This window comes from Falco biarmicus, chromosome 11, assembly GCF_023638135.1.
Source record: "Falco biarmicus isolate bFalBia1 chromosome 11, bFalBia1.pri, whole genome shotgun sequence".
NCBI classification, from domain to species: Eukaryota; Metazoa; Chordata; class Aves; order Falconiformes; family Falconidae; genus Falco; species Falco biarmicus.
The window spans coordinates 13,106,970-13,123,153 of record NC_079298.1 but is presented as its reverse complement, the minus strand read 5'-3'; the positions used below and the strand labels follow the sequence as shown (position 1 = coordinate 13,123,153).

At 58.0% G+C, this 16,184-nt stretch overlaps 1 protein-coding gene across 1 annotated transcript in view; it reads right to left on the bottom strand.

Moving 5' to 3' along the window:
* Positions 1–16,184, bottom strand: part of PIK3R3 (phosphoinositide-3-kinase regulatory subunit 3) — an 82,098-nt gene that overhangs the window by 48,511 nt on the left and 17,403 nt on the right. The window contains exons 6-7 of the mRNA XM_056356300.1: positions 15,465–15,666; positions 15,050–15,135 (exon numbers count right to left, since the gene is read on the bottom strand). Of these exons, the coding sequence (XP_056212275.1) occupies positions 15,050–15,135; positions 15,465–15,666 (288 nt within the window). The remainder of the gene's footprint in view (positions 1–15,049; positions 15,136–15,464; positions 15,667–16,184) is intronic.

The following is a 16,184-nucleotide window of genomic DNA, read 5'->3' as shown; positions in this document are numbered from 1 at the left end:
CAGGTGCAGCAGGAGAGGGATTACAGCTCACGGGGCTGCAGGTCAGGGCAGGTGAAGGCTGCAGAAGCTCCTGGTGTTGGGGAAATGGGGCTAGGAGCAGAGTCAGGGCCCTCTTTCATGCCACAAGCCAGGGGTTCCTCCACATCCATGAACTGGGGAGTACACCTGGATGTGATGGGGCAGGACGGGGGGGAAAGGGGACTGAGGGGCTGGGGGCTCTCCTCAGTGTGAAGCATATAGGAACCCCAAACAGAAATTAAAAAAAAAATCACAACTGTATAAAACTAGGCAACAGTTACGTGATTCTCTCTAAAAACCCGTATTCCAGAGCTGGTGGCACTAAGGGGGGCACAGGAGGGTGGCAGCTCCACCTGTGACCCTCCCTGCCCTGGCCATCCCACCCCATGGCAGGAACATTCCTGGGTGCCCTGTCCCCACTGTCCCTTGCAGATGAGAGCAGATGCACCGGGCAAGGCTAACCAGCACCTCCACACCAGCCCCAAGAGCTTGTGGGTGCCCTGGAGAGGGTCCCGTGTCCCCAGGGCTGGAGGATGCACACATGACCTCTCCCTGAGGATTATGGCCAGAGTGAGGGGCTTTCATGGGGAGCACATGGCAGGCACGGATCAGGGGTTTACCAGGGATTAAGGTATTTTCTATGCATTTAAACTAGCCATCACAAACCCAGAGCTATCTAGGAACAAGCGACCTGGAACACAGCACCCAGGGGGCAGGGGAGAAGTGAGGAGAGAAACTAATACCCACCCCAGTCCCCATCGCAGGGCTTGCAGGGAGCAGGGGGAAGATGCTCACAGAGGCTTGCAAGCCCCCAGAGCCCCAGGAATGGCCTGTGGGCCCCGACTCAGGGAAAGATAAACGTGCTGCACACCCCGGTGAGATGCATGGTGGAGGAGGAGAGGTTGGGGAGCTTGGGGGACACAGCAGCAGGTCCCAGGGGGACAGCAGGGCACCATGCCCGTGCCCTCTCTGAGGCCGGGACAGAGTGGTCCATCCCGGGAGGCATGAGGGCTGGGTGGCTGCAGGAGCTTGTTAACCTTAATCCTCCCTCGGATTAATGCTCAGGGGAGCTGAGAATCATGTTTAAACCTGCAGGAGTAACCCCTTGCATTGAGTGTGGCACTGCAGTGGGGTCGGGGAGGGACAGAGGGCACAGGTTAAGGGCAAGGAGAGGGGCAGGCAGTCCCATGGCCTAATCTGACATGCAACCTTGGATTTTGTGAGTGTGTTCCAAGGCCCTGCCCTCCCTGAGAGCACAGGGATGTGCAGCATGCTGGCCAGCTGCACACTGGGGTCATCTCCAGCAATGCTGCCCGGCTCCAGGAGGCTGCCACTGAGTTCTGCAGGGCTACTGTGGGCTGGACCCCTCAGGATTGGAGCAGTCTGAAAGTGCCAGACCAAGATGGAAACCATCTGCTCTTGGAAGGATGCTCTTTTGGGGGAATGCCTGCCTGGGATGAAGTCTCTGGGATGAAATCCCTCTCTTGGTCTGAGCTGGCTTCCCTGGGGCTGAGTTTTCAGCTTGGCTCAGAGGAGCAGTGCAAGGATGATCAGGGATGCTCAGATAGCACATGCGCCTACTCACACAGACCCTAGGCTGACTCCACAGACCCCAGCAGAGGACCCCTCAGCTCATGGCAGTAGGAGCCACCCTTCCCTGTAGCCGCTGGCCATGCTGTGGGCCTTGCAAGCCCATGCAGGGGGCAGAGCAGCCCAGCTGGCATCCCTGCAGATGGGGCCACCCACCCTCAGAGCAGCTCCAGCCCTAACTCTCGCCTCAAAGCAGGTACCAAGAGCCCCAAGAGCCCCCCTGTGACACCCTGTCGCAGCCTGCCAGGGACCCCATGCCAGGTCCCCAGCCTCAGCTGAGCTGCAAGTGCCACATAGACGCCCTTAGAGGAGGTTCCCATCCCTTGATAGCATGGATGCAGCTCCCTCCTGGGCATCCCTTGGTCCGAGCTGTTTGCCAGGCAGCTGGCTTCAGCACAAAGGTGCCAGAGTTACACCAACGTTCTCCGGAGCATGAACACCAGTTACACCCTCCTTCCCCCCTCTGCAGGCTTAGCCCCTCATGGGAATACCCTGCCCTGCATCTAATACAGCCCATAGCTCCATGCTCTGGGGCTGGCACCACCCAAACCTGCTGCCTGTCCCAGGGAGATGCCACAAGACCTTGTCACCCATCCTGTCGTGGCCAGGGTCACCTTGAGTGCCTCCCTGGTGGGGCAGGGGTGGCTTTGTAGGTGCTGTGTTTGCCATGTGCTTGTCCCCTGGGGCAGCGAGGCAGAATGGGATGTCCTGTTCTAAGTGGCATCTTAACTAGATCTGATCCAGCCTTGCAAAGCCACAGCGCCTTCAATTCCCTTAGCACTCCAAATCTGCTACTGTGCATCTAAGCGGATTATTTTAAATACCCCATGATGGACTGCTCCTTTGTAATATAATCCAGCCTCGTGTGTCCCATTCCCCTCCTATTTGCTGTGATTTAGCTGCAGCTGTGACAGCTAGAAACCTCCCCAGCTCCCCCTGCTCCCTAGGAAACGTCCCACGTACCAGACCCTTCCCCAGATCCTGCTCTGCCCTGTGTAGACAGATCTTGGGATGCTCCTTTCCCATGCACCCTTAGCATGCAGTCTTTCATGTCCTGGGATGAGCGGTGGCCGTGGGATGTGCTGCCCCAGAGCTGCTTCATCTGCACCCAGAGCTGAGCCCCTGCATGGGCATTGCCCCCACCCACACCTCGAGGCCAGATCCTGCCTCTGCTGCTTTCACCCAAAGAAGGGCCATGCAGGAGCCCTTTTGGGTGGCTTTCACCAGTTTTCAGGCCTCTTCCTCAAGCTGACTGGCTCTGACACTTCAGCCCTACCATGAAGTCAGCCAAGCAAGAAGTCATCCTGCCTCCTGCTCCCACTGGAGACGGGGGTTTGGGGAGGGTGGGGGCCGGCATGGAGCCCACCCAGTCCTGCTCTTGGCAACGGCAAAGAAGCTGCTGCTTTTCCAAGTGCTTCCCTTTGGGGCTTGTCTGATTAATGAGGGCTTGTTATTTCCAAACTGTTTGAAATCGTGTTTATTTTATCTGCCGCCGGATTCCTCTGTCTCAGGGCTCATCGTTAACCGCCAAAGATGAGTGACAGATCCTGCTAATTACAGCTAATGATGGCCTTAAAGGATATCTGTGCACACATGTGTGTTTGTGTGCACACATGCCAAGGGCCATTTATAATTTAAAGTGGGGAGAGTCATTAGCATAAACCGTGCCCAGATTAATTGCAAAGAGCAGCCTCTCCGGGGAGGATGCTCACCAAGAGGTTATGGTTTCAAGTCCTGGATGCTGAGGACAGTACAGGCTGCCCAGGCAGAGGCAGCGCGGTCCCGAGCTGGGTGTCAGCCTCGGAGACACCAAATCAAAGCTACCACATAGGAAATGTTTGGCATGCAGCCACCGAGCAGCTGGTAGGGACCAGGGGAACCTGGCATGTGGCACAACCACGACCAGCTCAGAGCCATGCAGGGCCATGGGAGCTGACATCCCCTGGCAGATCTCTGCAGGGTGTTTTCCAGCTGGGAGGAGTGTCATGACCCAGTTCTACCCCAGCTTCTGTGGGTACAGGCAGTGGGAGCACTGGGAGATGATTTTTATGGCCTCTCTGAGGACAAAGTAGCTGCAGGAGCACAACCCCTCACTAGACACCAGAGATCTCACCTGGGCGGCTGGGGTTAGCAGTGCCACCACCTTGCTGAGAATGTTCCACCTTTAGACCCTGGGTGATCCAGTCCTGCTGCTGACTTCTTTGCTTTTACTTATCCCCAGGAGGGAAAGAAGGAAGATGGAGAAGATGAGGCCTTCCCCACCCCTGGGCTGGAGGACACGGCGTGGGAAGCAGCGGCTGCAGGAGCTCATGGCCACCAGCTCAGCAAGGGGATGGGCAGGTGGCAGCTCAAGCAGAGCAGGCACGTCCGACGGAAGGGCTGACCAGGGGACTTCCACAACTGGCACAGTGGGGTTTGTTCTCTAAACTGGCTCTCCAAACTTGCCAGGGCTGACTTTCCCTCACCCCTGCAAAGAGGGAGCACAGAGACAGTGTCCCCCGGCTCCATCTTCTCACTCTCCCCTCCTCAGGGGTCCAAGTGATGCCCTCACCCCTCTCCCAGTCCTGCTGATGTAAGCCATGGAAGAGACATCCACAAAGAAACCAAAAGCTGTTCCAGATGGCAAAGGGCTCAGCAGAGCAGAACAACTACTCCCCAGCCTTTATCTTTCTGCAAACCAAATCCACCCTTCTTGGAAAAAAGTAATTCAAGCTCCTCAGTCTTCCTCAGAGCTGGCAAGTGGGAAGAGTGAAGCGCTGGCGCCGGCTCCCCGGGGAGGGTAAGCGCCACCCGGCAAAGTGCTTCTATATCCATCTCTGCCACGAGAAGGTCTAAATTGAAAGTGATGGCAACAGCAAGTGTTGGGATGCTGAAATGGACTCTGAAGCCAGAGCAAAAGGGATTTCAGGGGCTGGATGTGCTCGGCATGGGGGGAGGATGCCTGCCAGCGCAGGACACTGCAGTTCTAATCCCACTAAAAGCTGGGAGGAAATGACTTGGACAAGGGCTTTTGGCTTCCTTGCTGAAAAGTCCAGATTCAGGTCAAGCCTATGGCTCATGAATTTGTCTTGGATCTTTTGAATTGCTCTGGATCCCAAAACACTCAGGTTTCTCTTTCTGAAACACTCCAGATGTTTCAATTTAAGGCTTTTGCAGAAACAGCTGTCAGAGGCTGTGGAGCAGAGCTCCCCTCAGAAATGTGCAGCCACTCAACGGTAACAACTGCTCATGAAACAGCCCAGTGAGGCTGTTTGGGCAGGGCCAGCTTGGGCTGGTGCTTTTTGCATTACCAAAACCCTGTCACTGAGGCTTCCAGTCCTCCAGACCCTGTTCGTACAGGAGTCCTGGGTGCTCGTGCTGTCCTGACCTCACTGTTTCCTCTGGGGTGGCTTCCTTGCTGTCGTTCCCCACTGGCACCTTGCAAAACCTTCTCCAGGCCACCTTCCCCATGGCTTTAAATCCCAGTATAGCAGTGTTGGGAGGTGACAGCAGAGATGGTCTGGAGAAGCCATGGCTCTAGGAGTGGGAGGCACCAGCACTGGAGCAACATCAGCGGTGCTGGGCATCTGCTTCAGTGGGCTCACTGTGGACTGAGAGCTCTGGCAGCGTTGGTGACTTTGGGACCATCAGACTGGGCAGTCCATGCCTGTGGTACGCAGAACTGCACCATCCATGGAAAATGGGTGGCTTTGAGGCTCCAGGGTGACTTTGGGGTATGCAGAGCAAACAGTCTCTATCAAGACCAGGTGAGGTGTTTTTCCCTCTGTGCCACAGCCAGGGAGGGTCAGAGCCATCTAAGATGTGGGGTGTGTGACAGGGCAGGCCACTTCGAGGTCCTGGGTCTGGGCACCATGCTGCAAGCTGCTTGCTCGGTGGCATGCTGAGCACTCCCCAAATAACTCCCGCAATTGCCATCACCCAGCGAAAGAGCCCGATTGCAAAGAAAACAGGAAAGCAGCTGAAAAAATAAAGGTGCTGCCATGGCACTGTGCACGCCAGGTCGGAAATTTGGGATGGTGCCAAAGTACAGCCCCGGATGCTCCTCCTGCTCCAGGGCATGAAGGGCCAGTGCAGGGTGGAGAAAATAGGGGTGCCAGAGGCCAGTGGGAGGGCACCCTGCCAACAGCACCAGGGACAGGCAGCCAGGACTCACGTGTCTTCTGGGCACTTGGAAAGAGCCAAGGATGCTCAGCAAGGATGCTGCAGCCACGTCTGTGTGGTGTGAGGTCGAATGGTCCCGCCCCAGCCCCATGTCTCCTGGGGGTGATGCAGTGCCAGGCTGATTGGTGAGATGCCAGCCTCTGTGAGTACCCCATCTCCTTGGCAACCTGCACCCCTCCCCAAATGCCAGAGGTATCCAAAAGATGGAGAAATCTGCTCAGCTACCCCAAAGCACAGCCACAAGCTCCAGAGACTTGATGTAGTCCCCAAGCCCTGGCCACGGGGCAGTAACTCTTTCAGCTGAAGGAAAGGATGAATGGAGATGAATTGGGCAGATGCAGCTTTGCTGGGACAACTTGAAGGTCACCAAGCCTTGAGGTCAGGCTAAGAGGCAATGCCAGTGCCTGCCTCCCAACCCTGTGCATACTACTGCCTGAGACTGAGAATGCCAAACTCATTGCCCCTCTGCTCTGGGGCGCTGGTTATCTCCAGCATCAGCTGGCCTGTGGGCAGAAGCAGGTGGCACAGCTCCAGCGCAGGCAGGGTGTGGGTGGAGGTGTGGGTGGAGGCAGCAGCCCCTGCCCTATCTGGCAGCCTCTGGGATTAGTTGTACGGCACTGGGAGCAGCTCTAGCAGTGGCTGGGTAGGAACAGATACACACAGATAAGGCAACCTGAACCCTGGGGACAGTGAGCCAGCTTCATTAATCTCTGTGAATCCAGGTGCTGACGAAGATGCTATTGTCCCCTTTCCCTCCCCAACAGCTCATGTGTGGCCGTCAGTTGTAGCTCACAGAAGGACAAAACCTGCCATGTGCATGGGTGGCATCACTCTGCCAGAGCTACTAAGTGGCTCCCATGTGCCCCTGGGGACACTGCTGGTACAGGGATGCGATCAGTGCAGGGATGCACACCTGCATGGGGACAGCGCTGGTACAGACATCCACAGCCAGTGTGAGGCCCCACAGCCAGTACAGAGAGCAAAGGAAGGTGCAGGGACGCAGACAGGATGGAGACCACCAGCAGCATGGGGACAGGCAGCCAGGGTGGGGACCGTGCCAGTCCAGGGGCACAACGCAAGGGATGGAGACCCAGGGACAGTGTGGGGACACGTAGCCAGGCATGGGGTCACATACAGGGGGACAGTGATGCTGCAGATGATGACCAGCAGTATTTCCCACCCCTCTGATGGCCTGGGCCTCATCTTCACATCCCTCCCTCCCCAGCCTCCAGCTCTCTGGCTGCGGTGAGCAAGAGGGTCTGGCACTGTGCGGGCACACTGAAGAGAGAAGCACCACCAGGTCCCTGCCTGCATCCCCATCACTGGCATGACACGGGCTGCTCGGGGACGGGTGCCATGCAGCACTCCCCATCCCGTTAGCTCCGGCATGAAAGCACCCCCTGCAGCCGCCGCAGCCGGGCCTGGCCATGATCTCCACTTCCAGGTAAACAGATGAGGCAAGCGGCTCGCCTTCCCTCCCTGCCCGGCAGCCCCAGCCGCACAGACCCGCCATTCAGCCCCACCGCCCCGCACAAACCCCCAGTGTTCGGGAGAAAGCTTATGCTCCCCTGGGAGCATCGGGGGGGGACACACCGTGGCCGGGCGGTTGACACCCAGCCAGGCTGGAGCAGGGCCAGTGGGTGCAGAAAGAGCCACTGTGTTTTGGCTGGCTCCTGCCACACTGGGGTGGGGGCAGAAAGAGCTCCTTGTGCGTGTGGGACCCCAGGGATGTCACCACAGCTTGGCCACATCCAGGGTCCCACCAGGCTGTGGTGGTGGTCACTGGTGGGTCTGTGGGGTGGTGGTGGGGAGCTGGGGGTAGGAGCCTGAAGGGATGAGGGGGCTGGAATTGGCAAGCGGGGGAGCTCAGTGCATGCACCAGCATGCACCGTGCTGCTGCTGCCCTGCTGCCATCCAAAAAATTTGCAACCCCAGACTACAGGAGACAAAAGCAGTGAGAAGGGATTGACCAGGGACACATTAAAGTGGTGGCAGAGGTAGGAGCAGGAGGCAACTTTCCCTGGGCGTCACCCTGTGAGCATCCTCCCCAGCTGGTGGGAAGAGTGGGTGCACTCCCAGTGTGTTCGTCTCGAGCTCCTGCATGGCCTCTACCAGTGCAGACTGCAGGTCACCCACTGGAAGTGGGCCTGTGGCACTTCTCGACAGGACCGTCAGGCACTTGCAAAGATGAGAGGATGATGCCAGGTCTTGCCCCCCAGGGCTACTGTCCCCCTCCAACCCCCTGACCCCCTCTTTCCCTAGGCTTTCCTTGGCCCTACCAAGGGGGTCTGTCCTATAGCATGGCCTGGGATGCTCTGGCCGCAGCAGGGCCCAGAGGGCTGCCCATCCCTCTGGGGAGCCTGGCACCGAGCTGAGCGCATCCCTGCCTCAGCCACAAGCATCCCTGTGGGGCCTGGCTGAAGGGGAGAGGGGAAAGCAGGAAGCAAAGCCACGATGCTCCAGCATCCCAGCTGCCTCCATCATCGATAAGTGGCCATCAGTGTCTTCACCGGGGACGATGTCCCCTCTTCCATGCCTGGTACCTTCCCCCCTTGCCACTCCCCTGAGAAGGTGGCTTTCTTTCCCGAGGAGCACAGAGAAAGCATTTTCCACCACGGCAGATGAAAATGGATTCGCAATCCAATTTTACCCTAGTACCACTTCAGTGATTTTGATGGAGCCACTCTAGATGGGTGCTGGTTTGAGCCAGAGGACAGCTGTTGCAGCTTCATAGACCAGGGGTTTCTTATCTGTGTCACCTTTGATTACTGTAATTGAAATCCTGCTCTGATCTGAGCCATGCCTGAACGTTTCTGCTGCCTGTGCGGCTCTCAGCTCGAACGGCAAAATGATGTTAATAGATTTTAAAGCCGGCAAGGCCGGTGAGAGCACTTCTGCCTGACCTCCCGCACAGCAGCCGACAGTCACTGCTTACCCCGGTTCCACGCTCAGCTGCTGGCACAGCCCTGCCATCCCCCCTGTGACTCATTTTCCCTTCTGGAAGCACAAATCCTGCCTTTCCCCAGAGCAGCCCATGTGTGCCTGCCAGGCAGCCTGCCTTCTCCCACCCCTTTGGAGAAAGACCAGGATGCTTTCAAGGAAGGCAGGGTCCAGGGGTGCCAGCGGGATCTCAGAGGGATCATCTGCCCTTTAGCCCTCCCGCTCCAGCATGAGATCCCCTGTGGACCGCACTGGCCTTTTCTGGCATCTCCTGACCAAAAGGGCAGCAAGGCAACATGCCGCTGCCTGTCTGCTGCCAGACAGGCTGCAGGGGACAGAAATGCCACCGCACAGGAGAGGATGCTCCTGGCTTTGGTGCCAAGCTGGAAAACTGGCTGTGGCTGGCAGTGTGACCGGTGCTTTGTCACCCTCCCCATCTTTTGTGAAGCCACTGGTGGTGTTTAGCCATAGTCACTGCAGCAGAAACAGTGACTGCAGCCCAGACAGCATCTGAGGGCAGGAGCCGAGAGGACATGTGTGCTGGCACGCACGCTCCTGCAGTTTGGCTCAGCGAGCAGTCGGCATGAGGAGCGAGCCAGTCCTGGTCGGACTGTGACAGAAAAGCTGGTGGCTCCATCTGGGATGGGAAGGGTTTGCTCAGCAAAACGGGTCTCCGGGAGCTGTCCTCAGGAGCAGGCAGGGGTGTCCCAGGTGCAAAGGCCCATCTAGCGAACCCTGCAAGCCACGAGGGCCAAAAACCCTGGCCATGCCGGACAATCCCTTGGACCCCCAGGTTTTCCAACCCAACAGCTTCCATGGCCATAGAGCTGGGAGCTGGCCAGCAGGAGCTGGCACCGTGGCCTGGGCTTGCACCGGTGAGGATCTGGCAGAGCCATCCCAACACTTCATATGGCGGCAGAAAGAGAAGGCGGCTGCCCCGATGGCAGGCCCCAGCACACACGGAGGCTCCCCCTGAGTCCCGGCTGGCCGAGCTGCCACGTTTCCTCTCCGGCAGTGAAACCCCTGGCGGGTCACGGGCCGGCGGCACACACAATGCTTGGGGTTATCCAGCCCCTTATCAGCTCCGGCCACGCGGTGCAGGGAGGAAAAGGGTTTCAATCCCAGCCTAGCCGCGTTTCCGTCGGGAGCCGTTCCCCCTGTCACGGGGGAGGGCTGGACCGTGCCACATTTTGACACCAGGACTGATGGAGCAGGGCTGTGGCTGCCATAGGGAGAGAGTCCATGGGACTGTCACCCTGTATTACCCATGGCATTGCCAGCATCCCTCCTTGTGCCAGGGAAGCTGCCGGTCTCCAACAGTGCAGCTGCTCCTGCCCAGCTTTTCATGGTGGCACTGTGCCATGGGCCGGGCACAGCCACCTGCAGAGCTTGGGAATGGGAAGGGAACAGAGCTGGTGACCCTCAGGAAAGGGGCTGCCACTGGGGCATACAGCAGAGGTCTGAGCTGGCTGAAACGTGTCACTGCTCCCAACCTCAGGGAAGCATCTAGGAGCCCTGGCATGCCAGGAAAATGCCTGCTTGGAGCAGTAGAGGCAACCTGAGAAACCCCACTGGCAAAGGCCACCTCTGCCAGCCAGGAAGGGAAACTGAGGCACGAGGTGATGCCGAGGGAGGCCTCCCGCTCCCTTATGCCTAGGCTGCCGCGGGACATGCTTCCCAGGGCTGTCCCAGCCACTTAAAGCCGGCTGAAGGAAGGGTACTATGGCACAGGGTTGCTCCTAGTTCCTCAGCTCAAAATCAGAAGGTGAGGGTCCGCCCCGGCCCTGGCTCCCCCAGGCCCTCCCAGCAAGGAGCACAGGGCAGGCAGGGGAGCTGGCAGAGGCACCGGCAAAGGCTGGGCCTGCCATGATTCCCTCCTGCTCCATGATTAATTGAACATAGTCTAAAATTAGCTGTGGAGGCAGCACCCCTGGGGTCTCCCAGCAGCATCCCACTGCCCGCCAACTGCCTGCAAGTGGGTCAGGCAGCAGCTGCCTCCCAGCTGGGCACCCTGGGTGCTTGGGGGATCCTGTCCTCTGCTGCAAGCATCGCTCCCTGCTCTGCACCTCTCACCTCCCCACTGCTGCCCATCTCGGAGGCATTTCCCTCTCCAGATTCACCAGGCTGGGGTGGCATTATGGCCAGAGCAGCTGGGGAGGCACAAAGCCACCTTCTGGGATGGCAGGAATGTGGATCTCTGTCATGTTCCTTCTTGTGCCTTTGGGGATCTGTTATTTTTAGCTGCTCTCCCTATCTCACAGAGGCTCTGGCTCTATTTTTCTTCCCTGCCACCCTTTCCCTGGTGTTGTTTTCTCTGTATTATTTTCAGATGAGGGGAGGCAGAACCAGGCGTCTTGGCACAGGGGACCACTCAGCCATGACTTCCCCATGCTGCCCTCTACCCAGGGGTATTTGGTTGGGGTTTTTTCCTGGCTGTCTTTAACTCCCATCGGCAGTCCCAGGGGGATGACACACCAAGGGGTAAGGCAGACCAGAAGCACCCTGCAGCCAATGTGCCAGGCCAAGTGGTGGGATGCTTGCAGCTGCACAAGGATTCTCCCCTGCTGGCAGGGCAGTGCCTGGACGCAGCCCCCAGTATCCTGGGCAGGCAGGGGTCTGCATCCCCCAGGCTGGCCCCTCCTGGCAAGCTCTCTGCTCCCTCCTGACACCCTGCACATCCGAGTCTGCTATCTCCACGATGACACACTGACATCTAAGCTGGGGAAAGTGAGAGGATGGGCTTTTCCCTTGGATTCAGAAGGCAGCAAACAGGAAAACAATTAAAAAACTTCAAAGCCAGATACTTCTAATTTGGTTTAACGTGGCAGTCCTCCTTGGCAGCGATGCTGTCAGAGGTGCCTGCGTGGGGCTCAGACTGGGAAGTGCCCAGTGTGTCACACCACGGGATGTCACCCACCACCAGTACCACCGCAGCCCTGTGGTCTCCATCCCTGCTGAGCACAGAGGTGTGGGGTGCCACGGTGCTGGACTCAGGGTTGGGCCTCTGGGGACAGACCCCTGCCAGGGACCGGATTTTGGAGCTGCTGGGAGAATGACTCCATGGGGAGGCCATGCCTCAGCTTCCCTGTGGCACAGGGCTGCCAGACCTGCTCATTGGGAGCATTTCCAAGGTGCTTCGGCTGCATGCTGGAGCCCAGTCCGCACCCACTGGCATTATCACTGCCCTTGGTACAGTGGGGCAGGCCTGGGGGTCCTGGGGAGGAGGGGATGCCTGCCTTAGCAGGGCCCAGCAAAACAGTGGCCTCTGTCCTGGGGTGGGGAGGGGACCCTGGCGCTGCTGGTCCTGTCCCCTCCAGCCACTGCTCTGAAGGAAGAAGGGGATGTGTCTCTTGTTTGATTCTCACTCTTTTCCCCAAAAGAAGCTCAAATCCTCTCATTTTCTCCAGAAACCTACACCACAGGACAGCAGCGCTCCTGCCCCCCATGCTCTGCTGCCTTTCCCTGTCTCCCACCCCTGCTTTTGGGGTTTGGGGTTTTTTTGGGTTTTTTTCTGTTGTGCTGGTGGGTTTTTTTCCAGAATTCTGTGCTGTATGGTGAGTAAAGGCATCCTGCTGTCTGAGGGCTAACGGCTTGCTAGAGAGATAATAAAGCAAAGGGGAGTAAATTAAAGTGGCTATAAATAGCACCAGGAGAGGAAAAGGAGATGAAGTCATCTTCCTTCAGCTGAGCTGGTATTTGCATCACTTCTTCCCTTTGCCTTCCCCTGCCCACTCATCCCGCTTGGGAAATGGCTCCCCTGGTCTCTGGGGTCCTGCTGTGGGCTCTGTGTTCCCCCTGCATCCCCATGAGGCTGGGGAATGTCCCCATGCCCCTGGGCTGGGGGTGGCTGCCCAGTGCTGGGAGCTTGCTGCAGAGCACAGCAAGGTGGCCTCGATGCGGTCACTCAGCCCCAGGCTCTGTCTCAGCTTTGCACCAGACCTGGGTCATTGCCCCATGCAAACCAGTTCACGGCCCCATGCAAACCAGTGCCTCCAGCATGACCCTGATGCTGCATCCCACGGTCACCAGGAACACCCATCAGGAGACTTCACAGATCCATCTAATTCCAATCCCCTTTGCAGCCCATCCATGGGCCACTGCAGAGACCCCCCAGGAACAGTGCCAGCGGGAAGGGATGCCACAACCTCAACAACAGCAGAACCACCCAAGGGAGCCCCTCCAGGAACCAGATTTTGTAATTTACAGTTTTATTCTTGAAGATTTTTCACATCTCAGCCTCCACCATCAGCCCCAGGACACATGGGAGAGGACAGACCCCAACCCCACAGGAGCCTCCCAGGGGCTAGCAACCAGCTTTGGACCTTACCCAAAACATGACACTCACTGCCAAGGCAGCCACTGTCCCTGCAGCCCCCGAGCAGCCCCCAAAGCCCCCAGCTGTGCGCTTGCACGAGGTATATTTACGCCTGAGTCAGAATGAGGTCACACTGCGGTTTCCTCCGTGTCAGCTACTGACTCCTATTCCTGTGCTATGCACACACACCCGCCGTGTTATTGCAGGGTATTTATAGCTATTTTACATGTATAATTATAAAACCACAACTCCACACACGCACAAAAATAATCACGGTGCCAGGACACGGGGGAGTGGGGCCAGGGCAATGGGAGCGGGGCCGGGGCACGGGCCCATCGCTAATAATAATTCTTTGCACTTTATATATAGCCCCTTTCATCCGCAGCTCTCAAAAACACTTTGCAGGCTTTTAATTAAGCTTCCCAACATCCTAATGTGATGACAGCCAAGTAATGATATCCTTGCTTTTAGGTAAGAAGAGAGGGGAGGTGGCAGGACTTGTCTGAAGTCCCACAGCGAAGCAGCCGGTGGGGCAGCGAGCCCAGGCGCCCCGTGCTCTGCCCCACAGCTGTGGGGTGCCCACGTGGGGACATGCTTATAGGGGAGATTTTTAACCCAGAAAGGGGATGAGGACCCCAGGATCCTGCACAACCCCTCTGCTCAGTTTGGGTTGGGGGCACCTGGTGGCAGCACAGGGTCTGGGGACGGCAGCAGGGGCCCCAGGGAGCACTGGGCTGCAGCTACCCGACATCTCGATCAGCGGGTGGAAGAGACACATGGATCTCTGCAGACTTGTGGGCGAGAGCTCGGGGGAGAGCAATAAATAAGATGACAGGTCTGAAAGGGCTGATTTATGAGTAATATTAAGAGTCGTAATCCTGCCTGGCCCGGCCGCCCCCCCAGGGAGGCAGGGTGATGACAAGGACCCAGACACATCACAAAGAGACAGGATTCACTGGGACCAACGCTGACAGATCTCCAAGCAGGAGGGCTGGAAACAGTTGTCCCTCCTGGGGGTCTAGGCAGCTCAGTGCAGGGACACATAGGGATCTCGGTGGCTGCCTGGAGATGGGATTCCACAGGAATGCATCTCTGTGGTCCTCAAGGTCTGTGGCCTGTGCTCCACTGAGCACCCTTCCTCCCTTCCATGTACATCCCTGCCTAGATGGACCACTTGCCTCCTGTCCTTGGAGTGCTGCAGAGGGCACAAGGGGCACACACTTCGGTTCTAGACACCAATGAGACATGATATGCCACCAAACAAGAGGGACATGGCAGGAGAAGGTGGCCAGCAGCAGACTGGGGCTTCAACCCCCAGGGCAGAAGAGCAAAGAGGTGCTGGTAATAAAAGGGGCAGAACTGCAGTCCTGGGGGGGTGAAGGCCAGCTGGGGTCATTCACATCTGCAGAAAACCTCACACTCCCAGCTTCTTTCTCACTTATGGAGAGGTGGGGGACAAGTGCCCATCCTAGGGGATGCCCCATGGGGGAAGAAGAAATGCATCAATGGACACAGCACAATTCTGCACACAGGAAAACTAAATGCAAGTCAAAAATCATAAACCCGGATTTGATCCCGTAGCAAGCACCATCCTGCCATTTTATAGTTGTGTCAATATTTTTTTCTTCCCAGACTGCAGCCAGATCCCTGCTCACTGAAACAAGCTGCCCACGACCAAGAGCACCCACACCTACTGAGCCCTCAAAACAGGAGAGCAGGACCTGCTTGCACCACGCTGGGACCAAAGAGCAGTGACACAGACATTAAGCAAGAAAACATCTGCAAACCTTCTGAGGGGCTGCAAAGAAATGCCCCAAACCCAGTCTCACTGAAGAGAAAGGAGGGAGGGAAATGGGAACATCGTGCCTGGCCAGGGAGCCAGCACAGCCCAGGCACTGCCACAGGGACATCGGTATTTCCCTGTCACCACAGAGGCCACCGAAACCGCCCTGAGCCCTGCTGTTATTGCCTCCCCAGATTTCACCCCCACTGTCCTGCCTCCGCCGCCAGCCGGGCATCTCTTACCAGGGACCGCTGGCACCTCCGCTGCCTCGCCGGCCACGATGAGGGACTCAAGGATCCTTGCACGGAGCTCAGGGCTCACCTCGGTACTGCGGGGAGAAGGCAGGGTCCATGAGGGTGCCAGGAGCTCAGCCCCTCCACAGACCCCCACGCCCCTGGGACAGCCTGCTGTCCTGATGGATCTCCTGTGGGATCTCCAGACCCATGTGTGACATCACACCTGGTCACCATCAGAACAGAGCATTGGTTGGGATGGGGGCTCTCAGGTCTGGCCATCCCCATCAGAAAACCCCGGGGCTGAGCCGCTGGTGGGCTGTCACCCCCAAAAGCAGGTTAGCTGGGGGCCAGCATGGCTGTGTCTGGCTAAGGGCATCCTGCTCTCACCCATCCCATCCCGCGCATGGCAGGGGCACCTCACCTGGATGCTGCAGGGCGGAGAAGCAGCTCCCCGAATTGCTCCCCGAGGAGCCGGGGTGAGAGGCGGCTCCTGCGGGTGCCCTGGCAGATGCGGCAGAAGTGACGGGTGAGCTGGCGCAGGAGCAGTGCCTGGGGCTGTGGCAGGGCTGGGGGGGCCAGCAGGGCTCTGGCTCGCTGGCCACACTCCTCCAGGCCAGGGGTCTCTGCAGCAGAGGGGGAAACAAGAGAAGAAAGTTCAGTTCAGGAGGTTAGGGCATCCCCCTGCCTCTCAGGGGAGCCCAGCGCACGGCACAAGCTGTGGCGGGTCTCTACTCCCTGCAGAGCCCTGGAAAACCCTGACCTCAACCTCTCCCCCAGAAGCCGTGACTGCTTCTTTGCAGCCCATCCCTTCCCACAGATGGGCTGCGGGACGTGTGGGGACTCCAGGGACACAAGGGCACACAGAGCTGATGCCCTGGGGCTCTCAGACCCCTCTCGCTGGAGGCTGCCAGCCCCATTTACCTGCTCACTGCCCCAGATCAGACTGTAGGGCAACTTTAGCACATTCCTCCTCTCAGCACAGCCAGAGAGGAAGGGAGGATGGAGAGCTGAGCTGCTCACCTAGCAGGGGTGGCATATAAACACCCCTTGCTGCTGCTCCAACAGAGAACAGCAAGAGCCCTACCCTGGTACGCAGCAAAGCCATAGAAAAGGCAGAGCAAAGCAGAGGTGGGGAAACAGG